This window comes from Stomoxys calcitrans, chromosome 3 (assembly GCF_963082655.1).
Source record: "Stomoxys calcitrans chromosome 3, idStoCalc2.1, whole genome shotgun sequence".
In the NCBI taxonomy this organism is placed as follows: Eukaryota; Metazoa; Arthropoda; class Insecta; order Diptera; family Muscidae; genus Stomoxys; species Stomoxys calcitrans.
The window spans coordinates 112,566,776-112,581,095 of record NC_081554.1 but is presented as its reverse complement, the minus strand read 5'-3'; the positions used below and the strand labels follow the sequence as shown (position 1 = coordinate 112,581,095).

The 14,320-nt window shown below is 36.9% G+C and overlaps 1 protein-coding gene across 1 annotated transcript in view; it reads right to left on the bottom strand.

The window, feature by feature from the left end:
- Positions 1-1,149: 1,149 nt before the first annotated feature.
- The window catches only part of LOC106082149 (uncharacterized), a 51,343-nt gene continuing 38,172 nt past the window's right edge, over positions 1,150-14,320 (bottom strand). Inside the window, exon 2 of the mRNA XM_013244496.2 lies at positions 1,150-2,686. Coding sequence (XP_013099950.1) covers positions 1,355-2,686 — 1,332 coding nt within the window. The 3' untranslated portion in view covers positions 1,150-1,354. The remainder of the gene's footprint in view (positions 2,687-14,320) is intronic.

Here is a 14,320-nt window from a genome sequence, read left to right as displayed (position 1 = left end):
AAACAAATTTTAATATCCAATTGAAGAACCGTGTGTTTGGGGAACTGCCTCACCCGAAAATACCTCCCTATTATATAAAAGCCATTTGATGTGGAAATTGCTTGGTTTTCGGGAAATTGATGTTCATTTTCGGGACAAAGACTCTGAGGTCCACCCCACTCTCAAACAGAACTTATTTACCTATCATGCCATTATGGGGTTCATATAAAATGTATTTAAAAGTAGAGCACGAAGCGTTTATTAACTTTAATGGCCAAATGTCTGGGTGGTTTCCCCACCCAGAAATACCCCCTAAACTGGAAATACTTACCAATACCAAAATATAGGACTCAAAAAAAGCATTTGGGAGTGGAGTAAAAATTTACCCAGGAACCGAGAAGGAGCAAACTTTTCACACATCATTGAAAGTTTTCCGATTCAAGATTTAACTTAATAATAAGGGACTTTTCATAGCCGAGTCCGAATAGCGTGCCGCAGTGCGTCACCTCTTTGGGGAGAATTTTTTACATGACCATGCATGGCATGGTACCTCGCAAATGTCGCCAGCATTGTGAGGGGATAGCAACCGCTTTTAATTTTATCCGATGTTCTCGCCGGGATTCGAAAGCAGGCGTTCAGCGTGATATGCGGACATAGGCTATAGTGGCACGAATTCGATATCCACATTCAGGGCGATGTGTCCCCACACTAAAAAGATATTAGAGAGTTAATGAAGGCGCAGCGGATCGGACCCGGTTTGGCTAGTATACACAAATTGATTTACCCATGGGCTTAAGAAAAGCTAAACCCGATATTCTTTAATGCGCCTTTACAATATGCGGATCAAAGGTTTCATTTCAATATTTTAAGTATGAATATGTAATATGGAAGGGTATATCTCCCTTTAGATATCGAAAAATTAACTACCCTCAACATTTCCAGCTCAGGTGGGGTCCCTTTGGGGGGACATTTTACTTCAGCCAAATAAGTGAAACCAAGATTGATTTTGCTAATACTTTTCAAACATTAGTTGTGAAGCTTGTACGTTTAAATTTTTTTGGGCTACTTTATTTCTTATTTTAGATATGACTAAGACTATGAAGACGTAAACCGATGCTAAGGCCCGGTCACATCTTCAGATAACATAGCTTAAATGAAATATACAATTAGAATAATTTATATAAGAAATGCTTATCGGGATTATAACAGCGTTGGCGGTGTTTCGGCATTTAAAGGATGTTTCGAAAGTGAGTAGGCGGGTGATTTAGAAAGAGTGAAGAATATTGGCATTATGTACACAGAGATACTTGGAGAGCACTCACAATGGCCTACTGCAGATGATACGTAAAAACTACTTCAATGTTTGAAATTATCTTCACGCTCCAGGAAATCTAAAAGCTTTCGAAGATTCTTCTTGCACATTGGATGTTTGTTTGGTTTGAAAGTCTGCCGTTTGGATGGGTTGAAGGTGCGAGGATTTCCTGTTTGTATTTCCATTTGGACCAGCGGCAGTGCTGTCGTCACGTTTCCACAATACTTTGTTGAGTTTATCGTCTTTTCGATCCCAAGCATGTTCTTCATGGTGATGATCATGATGATCCGGCGTGGGGAACCACTCAGAAATTATAACTGGCTTCCAGATTTTCTTCCAGTCAGGCACCCAAACTTCTTTCCAGCCTGGTACCCATATTTGCTTCCAAGCTTCTTTCCATTCAAGTTTTTTGTCTTCAATCCAGATTTGTTTTTGGGCCGTTTTCCAGATTTGCACCCAGGATTCCTTCCATTCAAGTTTCTTGTCGGGTACCCAAATTAATTTCTTAGCAGGTTTCCAAATTTGTTTCCATGCTTCCTTCCACTCGAGTTTTTTGTCCTCAACCCAAATTTGTTTCTTGGCTGGTTTCCATATTTGCTTCCATTCTTCTTTCCATTCGAGCTTTTTGCTGGGTACCCATATTTGCTTTTTGGCTGGCTTCCATACTTTCTTCCAATGCGATTTCCATATAAGTTTCTTTTTCCATAGGTCATGGCTAGTATATTCCCAACCTTCATGATCTTTTCCCAAGAACTTTTCACCAGGTATGCCAACTTTTATCCATTCTGGCGTCCAATATTGTTTCCACTCGGGAACTTGGATCTCTTTCCAGGCAGGAACTTGTATTTCCTTCCATACTGGCACCCAGATTTGTTTCCATGCTGGGACCTGAATATCCTTCCAGGCTGGCACCTTAGTGGGCACCCAAACCGGTTTCCATATCTTTTTCCAATCTGGCACTTGTATTTCTTTCCAAGCCGGGACTTGTATTTCCTTCCACACTGGTTTCCAAATCTGTTTCCACGCCGGCACTTTTATCTCTTTCCATGAAGGCACCTTCACCGGCACCCATATCGGCTTCCAAATTTGTTTCCACTGTGGAACCCATATTTGTTTTTTTGCTGGTTTCCAAATTTTCTTCCAACCCTCTTTCCACGTCACTTTCTTTTTCCAATACCCAGGATCATGATGGTGCTCGTGATGATGGTCATCATATTCGGTGAAGTCTATTCGTTGTTGTGCAACTTGCGACACCTGTGATTCCGATGCTTGTAGATCGCCATTGCCTTTGATGGACGTTAAAGTTTGAGCTGCATCACCTCTTGAGACCTTGTCGGGGACGGCTTTGCCATTCACCACAGCATTTATTACAAACAAGACACTGAGTGCTGATAACTGTAAATAGAAGAGAAACGTAAAATATGTCAATTGTAAGCTAAAATGGTTGGTTAATTGGGATGTTTGTTGTGGAGGCCTATGACGCCGAACGCCTGGGTTCAAATCCCTGCGTGAACATCAGAAAAATTTTCTGCGATGGTTGTTTCCTTACTAATGCTGGATACATTTGTGTGGTAGTGTCATTAATTTCCCTCCATTGCGGAGAGTGTGTCGAAAATGTGACTTTATTTGGTCAAAGGTCAATTACTTGGAAAATGTTCGAGCATTAAAGGATTTTTTTTGGTAAGTGATGTTTAGATTTCCACACAATACTACGAGGTATGAACAGTTTATTAATCGAGTAATTTAAGACGAATTATTTAAGAACAATAATTGAATAGTTTGTTTACAACGCTCTAGTTAGTTCAGAATTTCAATGAACGGATGATTAAACAAACCGGGTCTATTAGCCCTATAAATAAAAATCTACTTAGATATGTACATAGAAGTATTTGAGCAAAAAATTTGAATTGAACGAGCGAACGTTTGCTTGTTTCCGATAGATACACTGACAAATAACGGTTTATATGATGATCAAATAAAACTTTCCTAAAAGTAATTAGGGAATTCAATGAACAAATGTACGGCAATCTTCTCATTTTATCTAGGTTAGGTTAGGTTTAAGTCGCAGTCTGCCATTAGACTCACTTAGACGTTTTCGTCCATTGTGATACCACAAGAACAGAAGAAGAAAGATGCCTTCCAGTTCCTACAGTTGAACCATCCAGATCGCTTTAAAAAGCCCAATAACTTGCGAGTGTTCACATCCGCTAAATCAGACAGCTTCTGAAAGAAATGAGAACCTAAAGTGGAACTCCTTCTTACTGCTAGTGTCTCTTCTTCTTCTTCTATAGTCTCTTCTTCTTCGAAGTCCTCACAGTCGTTGCTGGCAACCTTCAGTCTGCAAGCATGTTTTTCGATTAGACAGTGACCTGTTATGACGGACACAATGACTGAGACATCTGTTCTAGCCAATAACAGCAAAGCAGTAGACCTTTTCAAGTCTAGATTAGGGCACATAGTTTTGGAATGCTCACAGCCCCATCTTTGTGACTACCTATCATTCGTTATCCTTCGGGCCTGGTCCTGAAAACTCAGCTTACAGGTTGCTAAAGGCATACCCATAGATTCTAGTATCCCGGAACAGGTGAATTTTGAACTGTTTAGCTCGTAGTCCTATGTGTCCCTTTATGATACCAAAATCCATACTGACCTTCTTCTTGTTTCCTTTCAGTAATAGCCTCGTCTTCTCACGATCTGGATCCCCCCATAGGATTTTCGCCGTCCTACCGACCGTTTCGCTAATTGACTAAAATTGCGGCTTGTAAGGGCTCATACAATCAAATCGGGAGATCATTTATATGGAAGCTATATCAGGTTAACGACCGATTCGGACCGTCCTTTGCACAGTTATGCTACATGCAAAATTTCAGCCAAATCGGACAAAAATTGCGGCTTGTAAGGGCTCAAGAAGTAAAATCGGGAGATAAGTTTATATAGGAGCTATATATAAATCTGAGCCGATATGGAGGCCACCGTAGCGCAGAGTTTAGCATTTATGACGCTGAACGCCTGGGTTCGAATCCTGGCAGGAACACCAGTGTTTATCCCCTCCTAATGCTGGCGACAATTGTGAGGTATTTTGCCATGTAAAAACTTCTTCCCAAAGAGGTATTCCTCAGCGGCACACCGTTCGGACGCTGCTATAAAAAGGAGGTCCCTTATCATTGAGTTTAATATTGAATTGGACAGTACTCATTGATTTGTGAGAATTGTACCCCAGTTCCTTAATGGATTGTTCATGGGCACATTTGCATTTGCTTTGCCGATATGAACCATTTGCAATCCCCAATAATCAACAACATTGATAATAAATATCTGTGCAAAATTTCAAGCGGCAAGCTTTACGCTTTCGACCGCTATCGCGATTTCGACAGACGGACGAACATGGTTAGATCGATTCAGAACGTCGAGGGGATCAAGAATATATACACTTTATGGTGTCTTAGACGAATATTTCAAGGTGTTACAAACGGAATGACTAGATTAGTATACCCCCATCCTATGACGGTGTATATAAAAAGCGATTTAAAAAAGTTTAGTAACGAGTACTTTCTTGAAGAAACATAAACATTTAGAAACATTTAGATAACATAAATCGGTACAACATACCCGAAGTTATACTTGCTGTGTTGTATTTCAGTACTATATAGTCCAAATCATCTGTAATCGCAGGATAACAATAGCTTTCCTGGAAAACTTTGCACAGATATATGACTTGCACTGCATAGTATAAAAATATATTGTAACAGCAGCTGGTCCTATCCAGTGCAAGTCAGATCTTCTGGATAGAATATCAGCTCAAAGTTGTACTAGTAATTTATCGATAATTATCGATTCCCGTGCAAAGCACGTTTCATCGACTGCTATTGCTTGATAACGATAACAGTCTATCCAGTCCAACATGGCAATAATTATCTTTCCAGTATACCTGACTTGCCTTTAAAAATTGTTTGGGGATTTTTATTGGGGATATTCACTTGTCGTAGGGGAGTTTTGGGAACAAAAGATTCAAAATTTGGGGACATGGTACGGAAAAATACTGGCAACTCTGACTAAAAGTTTAGTTTGTTGTATTTGTAACACTATTGCATACATGTGTATACAGCGAATTAGCCGAGTACTATTATTTTGAAGCTTTTCTTTGGTGTTAAGTTACATTTGAATTGGAAATTTTATAATAGCATCGACATCAGTAAAATCGGCCAAATTACAATGAAAACAATTAACAATGCAAGAAAAATATAATTTAGTTAACGTGTATTCCAAAAGGAATGCTTGTGTTCAAATATTGTCACAAAAATATGGCGCTGGAATGCAAATAGTTCCGACCTTATTCACAAAGAATTAAAACAACTCTATATACCGAAACAAGTAAAAGCATGCAAAGTTCGGCTGGGCCGAATCTTTTATACCCTCCGCCATGGATCGCATTTGTCGCGCTCTTGCCACGGTATGTCTTTTTAGGCAAACAAATGATAAAAGAAAAGAATTGCTATATTATTGGAACAATATCAAGTTATGGCACCATAATTGAACTGAATATTGGTGACCATAGTAGAAGTCATTGTGTAAAATTTCAGTCACATCTAGTAAGAATTGCGCACTTTAGGGGCTCAAGAAGTAAAATAGGGAGATCGATTTATAAGGAAGCTGTATTATGCCATATTCGACACTTATGTTAAAGGTCAGCCAAATCGGATAATATTTGCGCCCTTAGAGGGTCAAGAAGTCGGTTTATATGGTAGCTATATCAGGTTATGGACCGATTTGAATCTAATTTAGCACAGTTGTTGAAAGTTATAACAAAACATCTCATGCAAAATTTCAGGCAAATTGGACAATAATTGCGTCCTTTAGTGGCTCAAGAAGTCAAGACCCCAGATGGGTTTTTATGGCAGCTATATCAGGTTATGGACCGATTTGAACTATTCTCAACATAGTTATTGGAAGTCATAACAAAACACGTCGTGCAAAATTTCAGCCAAATCGGATAGGAATTGCGCACTCTAGACGCTCAAGAAGTCAAGATCCCAGATCGGCTTATATGGCAGCTATATCAGGTTATAGACCGATTTGAACTTTTCTTAGCACAGTTGTTGAAAGTCATTACAAAACAACTCATGCAAAATTTCATCCAAATCGAAAAATAATTGCGTCCTCTAGTGGCTCAAGAAGTCAAGACCCCAGATGGGTTTATATGGCAGCTATATCAGGTTATGGACCGATTTGAACTATTCTTAACACAGTTAATGGAAGTCATGCCAAAACACGTCGTTCAAAATTTTAGCCAAATCGGATAGGAATTGCGCACTCTAGACGCTCAAGAAGTCAAGACCCAAGATAGGTTTATATGACAGCTATGTCAGGTTGTGGATCGATTTCAACCGATACAGCCCATTTACAATCCTAGCCGACCTACACTAATAAGAAGTATTTGTGTAAAATTTCAAGCGGTTAGCTTTACTTCTTCGTAAGTAGCGTGTTTTCGACAGACAGACGGACGGACATGGCTAGATCAACTTAAAATGACAAGACGATCAAGAATATATATACTTTATGGGGTCTCAGACGCATTTATCAAGGTGTTACAAACAGAATGACGAAGTTAGTATACCCCCATCTTATGGTGGAGGATATAAAAATAGCCATTTATAATTCATAGCCATTTATAATTCATAGATTTTCATCGGGTTTGGCGGAAATTTGATACGTACACTTATGATCTTTAATATTCGCGTGTAGATAGATCAGTTAATGGACAAATGCTATGGTGGTGAGTTATCTAGATTTGGCCCAGTCGACCTAAGCGCGATTTAACTTGTTTCGTATTCATTCATATGGGTTCATGCTCATTGAATTGAGAAATGTCATTTAATTATGGTCTTAAACAAGAGTAAAGCCAACAATAACTTTTTCAAATTCAATATTATATTATTAAAGGAAAAATAAGGCTACAATGTGTTTGTGAATACAAAAAGCGCATTTTCGGTTTATATAGCTCTAAGGCTGTTAAATGTTACCAATCAAACATGGTATTGACTAATAATACTTTTAAAAAGGTTGTGCATTGAATCATGACACGTGATTGGGAACAAAGACGTATGTCTAACAAATTTTCAATTGCACGAATTTAAATTGTTATTTAATAGCATTTTGGAGGCAACCGTAGCGCAGATGTTAGCATGTCCGCCTATGAGGCTGAACGCCTGGGTTCAAATCCTGGCCAGACCATCAGAAAAAATTTTAAACGGTGGTTTACCCCTCCTAATGCTGGAAACATTTGTGAGGTACTATGCTATGTAAAACTCTCTCTCCAAAGGGGTGTCGCGCTGCGGCACGCCGTTCGGGCTCGGCTATCAAAAGGAGGCCCCTTATCATTGGGCTTAAAACTTGAATCGGACTGCACCATATACTTCGTTTAACAAAAACAGCAATCAAAGGAAAGGCAATCACGGTTCAAAACATTGACTTCGACTTTTTCGTCATCTACATAGTGCCCACTCAACAATCTTTAAACTAAAATAGTTTGTTAACCAATTAGATCCATATTGTCGTACCATTAAGACCCTCTCCGCTTGTAAAAATAATTAGTTTTTTGGTTTTAATAAAACAAATTAATTGGTTTAGTGAGTTGATAACCGCATTTATTGAATTATTCAGCTTGTCATAAATTAAAATTGCAATATCGTTGGTAAAAACACAAATTTGTTAATGGGACCGATTTCAGAAAACATTTGTAATTACATTTACAAATTTAATTAAATCTCGATTTGTATCATGTATCCGATATGTATCATGGAACATCACGTATACAGTGAGCATTAATAAGAGTACACGTTCCATACTCTTAAAGGTTTTTTTGTACCAGGCCGAATAAAATATTATTTCTTAAAATTTCCAGTTATATATTTGGATTTATATTTCGATTATTTAACGGATTTTTTAAACATACACTCAGCACGATTTTATAGTTTTGTTACTTTAAGAACAGCTCTTTGTTAGTATGCGTTTTGCGTAATAATCAGGTCGGCCTATGATTAAAGAAAACCACATGAAAACAATTCATCTGGATATCAGATTACATGAGGATAATATACATAAGTCAATGGCAGAAACAATTTGTATCATTTGCTCGCACTTTATCCATGCTCTGTCTTTCAAAGAATGAGAGCACCGAGGTTTGATTTTTTAAGAGCTATAGGAAAGTTGCTCAAAAAAAAAAAAAAAACACCTAAAACTCAGAAAAATGCATTTTGGCTCACGAATAAATGCTTCAATGTTGTCTTCCAAAGCGTTAATTGAAGCGAGCTTGTCTATATATGAGTTGACATGAGCCTTAACATACAAATACAAATTTACAAATTCTGCCCATTCCAATAAGCAACAGGGGCAAACTTCTCACATATCAATGATTGCAGTCCGATTCAAGTTTTAAGCTCAATGATAAGGGGCCTCCTTTTTATAGCCGAGTCCGAACGGTGTGCCGCAGTGCTACACCTCTTTGGAGAGAAATTTTACATGGCATAGTACCCCGCAAATGTTGCCAGCATTAGGAGGGTTAAACCACCGTGGAAAAATTTTTCTGATGGTCTTGCCAGGATTTGAACCCAGGCATTCAGCGTCATAGGCGGACATGCTAACCAGTGCGCTACGATGGCTAGGTGACGTTAACATAGCCCACAAAAAATAGTCTAAGGCGTTAAATGGCACGATCCAGGCGACCAATTGACCGGTTCAGAACGTGATATAAAATGTTCACCGAGCTCGCCTCTCAATAAGTCAATTGTTACGCGTGCTGTATGGCATGTGGCACCGTTTTGTTGAAACCACATGTCATGCAAGTCGAGCTCCTGCATTTTGCTCAAAAAAAAAAAAATGATAAACCGCACCAAATTGCGACTTCTGGCTGATCTTCACTCCAAAATCGACAATTCTGCTTATTTACGTACCCATTGAGCCAAAAATGAGCTTCGTCCATAAAATTGAAGAAGCACGAATTTTGATAATAAAATTCAATAATTTGCAAGCGTTTTGTTCGCTTGTAGACGATTCATGGTTAAATTATAAGCCAAACTGAAGATGTTTGACAGTGAAACAAAACACGAAACGTGCGTGAGGTGGTTGAACCAGTTTTGTCAAAAAGATAATAGCTAAAATATCACGCTTTATAAAGTGGGAGTAAATGGTACCAATTGGGTGTGCTAGTAACTTATTTATTGATAGATCTATCAGAGCGACATTTCTGCACCGAAAAATTTTGACAGTAAGTTTAAATATTCGAGCCAAAGATTGGTAAACTTAATTTAAAGTAGACCAATTTTCCAACTTTTTATGGAAAATTCACTTTGGACAATCATCTATGAAGTTAAATACGAATCAATCAACGATCAAAATTTGAAACGGATGGTTATGCCTGTTAGTAAATAGGACATTTAATTTAAAGATTGCATCTTAATTTAAAAGTTCTGTTTCTTTGGCCCGTTTTCACTGTTTTCGTTTTCACCTAGGCTGCATTAAGCTGCCCTGGACACAATGCCTGATATCCCAAGCGGTGTGGAGTACACACTGCCTGAGCTGTTATTTGATAAAATGTACTGTACCACATGCATTTGTAGAGTCAATCCCTGGTAATGTGCAGACGTTGCACAATGGGAGAAAATTGAAAAACTAGTGAAAAATATGCCGTGTGAGAACGGGTAGAGATATCCCTTTGAAATATGATTTCAGCTGAGGTGCTAACGAGATCGTTTACAAAATTTTAATGCCCTAAGTTGTCCAGGTGCCTTTTGGCAGGCTCCTAAAATTGGTCACCTCAGAATTCCGATTAGTATTAGTTGGGTGTTAAATCTTCATCCGATTTTTTGCTGGATAGTGCTCGTCGTGTTTCTGGGATGTTAGACTTTTAGTTTTTTCCAATTTCGACCGGCATTTGTGGTTCGAATTTCATTTTCAAGCATTATTTGGACGACTTTGCCGCGAAAAGTGTCCACATCATATAATTCAGTTAAAAGTAATACAGTTTGCAAGTTAAAAAATGGGTAAAAGTGTATTTTTTGAAATTGTTGGTCAATTTTGCACACGACCTCGCTAGCACCTCAGGTCTAACTAATCCAAATTTCATAAAGATATCTCGTTCTCACACGGCATATTTCCAACTAGTTTTTTTCGTTTCTATCCCACTGTGCGTTGGCTAGAATAGAAATATCTCTCACATGGTGTCCTTTACGACAAGGCACTGCTTGATTGGAAAACATGGTGATAGACTAAAACAATTTCTGTAAAAGCTAAAGGTTTGTCTGAATTACCAGATGCAGACATTAACAAGATATTGGGGTTTTAAAAGCGATCTGGCTGGTTCAACGGTACACGAAAAAAAAATAAAACGTTTGGGATGTTTTTATGACAAACAAAATATTTTTATTACGAAGTTTTTCTTTTATTGCAACTGTGAAAGGTTTCGCTTTAACATATCACAAATTAATCATAAACGTAATATTATTGAGCGTAACTAACTTTGTTAATTGTTAATTCTTTAGCAGCTTCGCCTACACAGAAAAAATAAACATCAGTTTCAATCACGAAATTAATTAATCCAATTAATTTTTTAATTGAAACTGCTTCAATCACGAAAGCCATTTTTTGGTATAAAACCAAAAAATCTCTAATGGCAAAGTGTTTCGATACACAGAAAACAAACCACAAAAATTTTTTCAATTAAAAATTTAATTGAAACTAAACATTTTTTCAATTAAAAAATAATTGACTCAATTATTTTTAATTGAATCTGGATTTTTTGAGTTACAGTCGTGATTGATATTAAGGTAAATTTTAATTAAAAAATTAAATGAATCGACCATTTTTGGAATTGAATAATAAAAAATTTTATGCAAAAAATCTGATTGAAAATTTTATCTTTTTCAATTAAACAATAATGGCCTAGAAACAGTTGCTTTTTTTTGAATCGGCGAAGGAATAGAGTGAAAATAGCTGAAATTATTGAGGCAAAGCAGCCGTTTTCATTGAGTTGGCGAACGACGAACTGACAAAAATGAAAAAATGAGACTTTCGATTATCTTTTTAAGTGTCTATATGCAACTCTAACTATTTTATTATCAAAATATGCATATTAATGGCATAGTGGCTTATTTAGCATCGATGTAATAACAACATATTCTAGATGAATGTTTATCTGTTGGGATTTTTACCTCAATGCATGTAATTCATAAAGTTACCGTAATAAAAAAAATTAATTACTGTTAGTCTAAATCCGCCCCACTACTATTTTTTTATAATTTTGCATTTTTGGAAAACTCTAGGAGGTGTTTTGTTTCTAAGGAGTGATCTTGGACCCAATCTCAATTTCGTGTTCCAGAAGTTTTGTGAACAATTTTGCACCAAAATACAGGGTAAGCCCTAAACAGCGCGCTTTAGTTGGATATTAAGGAAATTTCAATAATTAATTGGATCAATTGAAAATTTCCAAAATTTTTTTAATTTTTTAATAGGATAAATAAAAAATGAAAGGGAAATTTAAAAAAAAAAATGATAATCCCTTTTTGAGATTTGATTAAAATTTTTCAATCACCTTTTTTAAAAACTGTAATTAATATTATCATTTTCGTGATTGAAGCAGTTTCAATTAAACAATTAATTGGATCAATTAATTTCGTGATTGAAACCGATTTTTATTTTTTTCTGTGTACCCGCAAACGACCATTCGTTTATCGGGCTAATACTTATTCTCTTGTGTCTCTCCTACTTAAGAGAAGTGGTGAGTATTTGAGAGTAAAGACCAGTGATGGGCAAAAATAATCACACTATTGCACATTACTGTGTACGTACACAAGTAATAATCCCAAGCAAGCCCATGGGACTTCAAATAATTGCAATTGTATGCCCGTCACTGATATAGACACATTCTCACACACAACATTTTGCGTTTTTTTACTGAGCAAAGAGCATTCAGTATGTTGGACAGTTCGCTCGAGTGTGGATGATAAACTGGAAAGTGACAATTTTTAAAGCTTCGATTAAGGTACAAAAATTCTGGTATATCCAATGACAAAAATTCAATAGAGCATCAGGCAAATGGCTACCAGGGGCTCAATTTCCTTTCAATGAAAACATGAAATTAAAAAAAAATTAGTTTTCATCAATACTTTACATATTAAGTTTTCATAACAACAAATATTGCGACTCCGATTTAAATTATTGGATTGCCCAAAAAGTAATTGCGGATTTTTTAAAAGAAAGTAAATGCTTTTTTAATAAAACTTAGAATTAACTTTAATCAAATATACTTTTTTTACACTTTTTTTCTAAAGCAAGCTAAAAGTAACAGCTAATAACTGACAGAAGAAAGAATGCAATTACAATGTCACAAGCTGTGAAAAAATTTGTCAACGCCGACTATATGAAAAATCCGCAATTACTTTTTGGGCAACCCAATATGAAAAACCATGTTTTCAATGAAACATTTGTATGTTTGCTATTGAAGATGAAAATTAAAAATTGTCAAATTAAAAACCAAACAAAAAAAAAAAGAAAGTGGGACATATTCAATCCCATGTTATGAACTGTTTTAAGTGCATAAAGCTTTTTCTCCCCAAGGCAAAGGCTTTATGATGGTAACTCGTCTGAAGATCTCCGAAGCGCCATCGTAAGTCAATCCTTCTTCTTTCTTTTTTGTTGTATAGTGCTCAAATCCCTACAAAAAAGTCAGCTTGAGGTCTACATTATCTATTCTGGTCTCGGGGATTTCTGACTTTTATATTTTTGTTTTTGGAATTTGGCCAAGATAGGTGAGTATAGAAAGCCGCAAGAAAGCATTAAGTTATGCTAAACATTTATTGTTGTAGTAGCCACATATTTGCATGTATGAATCATCGCCAAGCTTCTTTAGCAAGTTCGTTAGATCTCCGCGGTAACGTGATGATCATAGGCTATTTTAAGGCGCCAATGACTCCCTTTGTCATATTGAGCATCATAGGCACTCAGTATTTTAACAAGAGCCGGTGCCGACCACGACTGCAGATTGCCACGTAGCTCTTAGCTGCCTTCTAATGATTACGATGAACACCCACAGATCGGAGCTCAAAGTTCCAGCCCGTGCGGTACTCATTGTCAATCCGTGCTTTTTCGAGTGGCCGTAAAGTAACCTAAAAATTCATTATAGGTTAATGTTGTGTAAGAAAGAAATATTCTAGCCAAAATTCACTATTCATCTCTGTTCACTACCATTTTCACTCAAAAAATTTTGAAAAAATATTTTTCATATTATAACGTTTTTGTTTTACTTTCAAGAAGGTTTTACTTTCACCTTGTGTTTTCACAGAAAGAGTATTGAGCCCCAGATACAAGAATTTTTGAGGCCGTACATTGTTTGGTAATATATGCACGAAACAGTACTATCCATACCAAAATATTGGGTTGCCTAAAATGTAATTGCGGATTTTTTAAAAGAAAGTAAATGCATTTTTAATAAAACTTAGAATGAACTTTAATCAAATATATAATTGCCATTTTGTTCGATAACCTTTTGCCATCTTCCTGGCAAATTTAGTATTCCACGCTCATAGAACTTCTGGCCTTTATCTGCAAAAAACTGAACCAAGTGCGATCATTGCTGGAGGTTTTACCATTTAAGGAGTTCTGCAAAGATCGAAATAAATGGTAGTCTGATGGTGCAAGGTCAGGGCTGGTGGATGCATCAAAAGTTCCCAGCCAAGCTCACTCAGTTTTTGGCGAGTGACCAAAGATGTGTGCGATCTAGCGTTGTCCTGGTGGAATATGACACCTTAACGATTGACCAATTCTGGTCGCTTCTCCTTGATGGCTGTATTCAATTTGTCCAATTGTTGACAGTAAACATCCGAATTAATCGTTTGGTTCTTTGGAAGCAGCTCGAAAATATTGCACACAGACAGCATAACATTCTTTTGGTGGATATCAGCCTTTGAAGTGGTTTGAGCTGGTTCACCATGCTTGGGCCATGATCATTTTCGACTAACGTTGTTGTAAACAATCCAT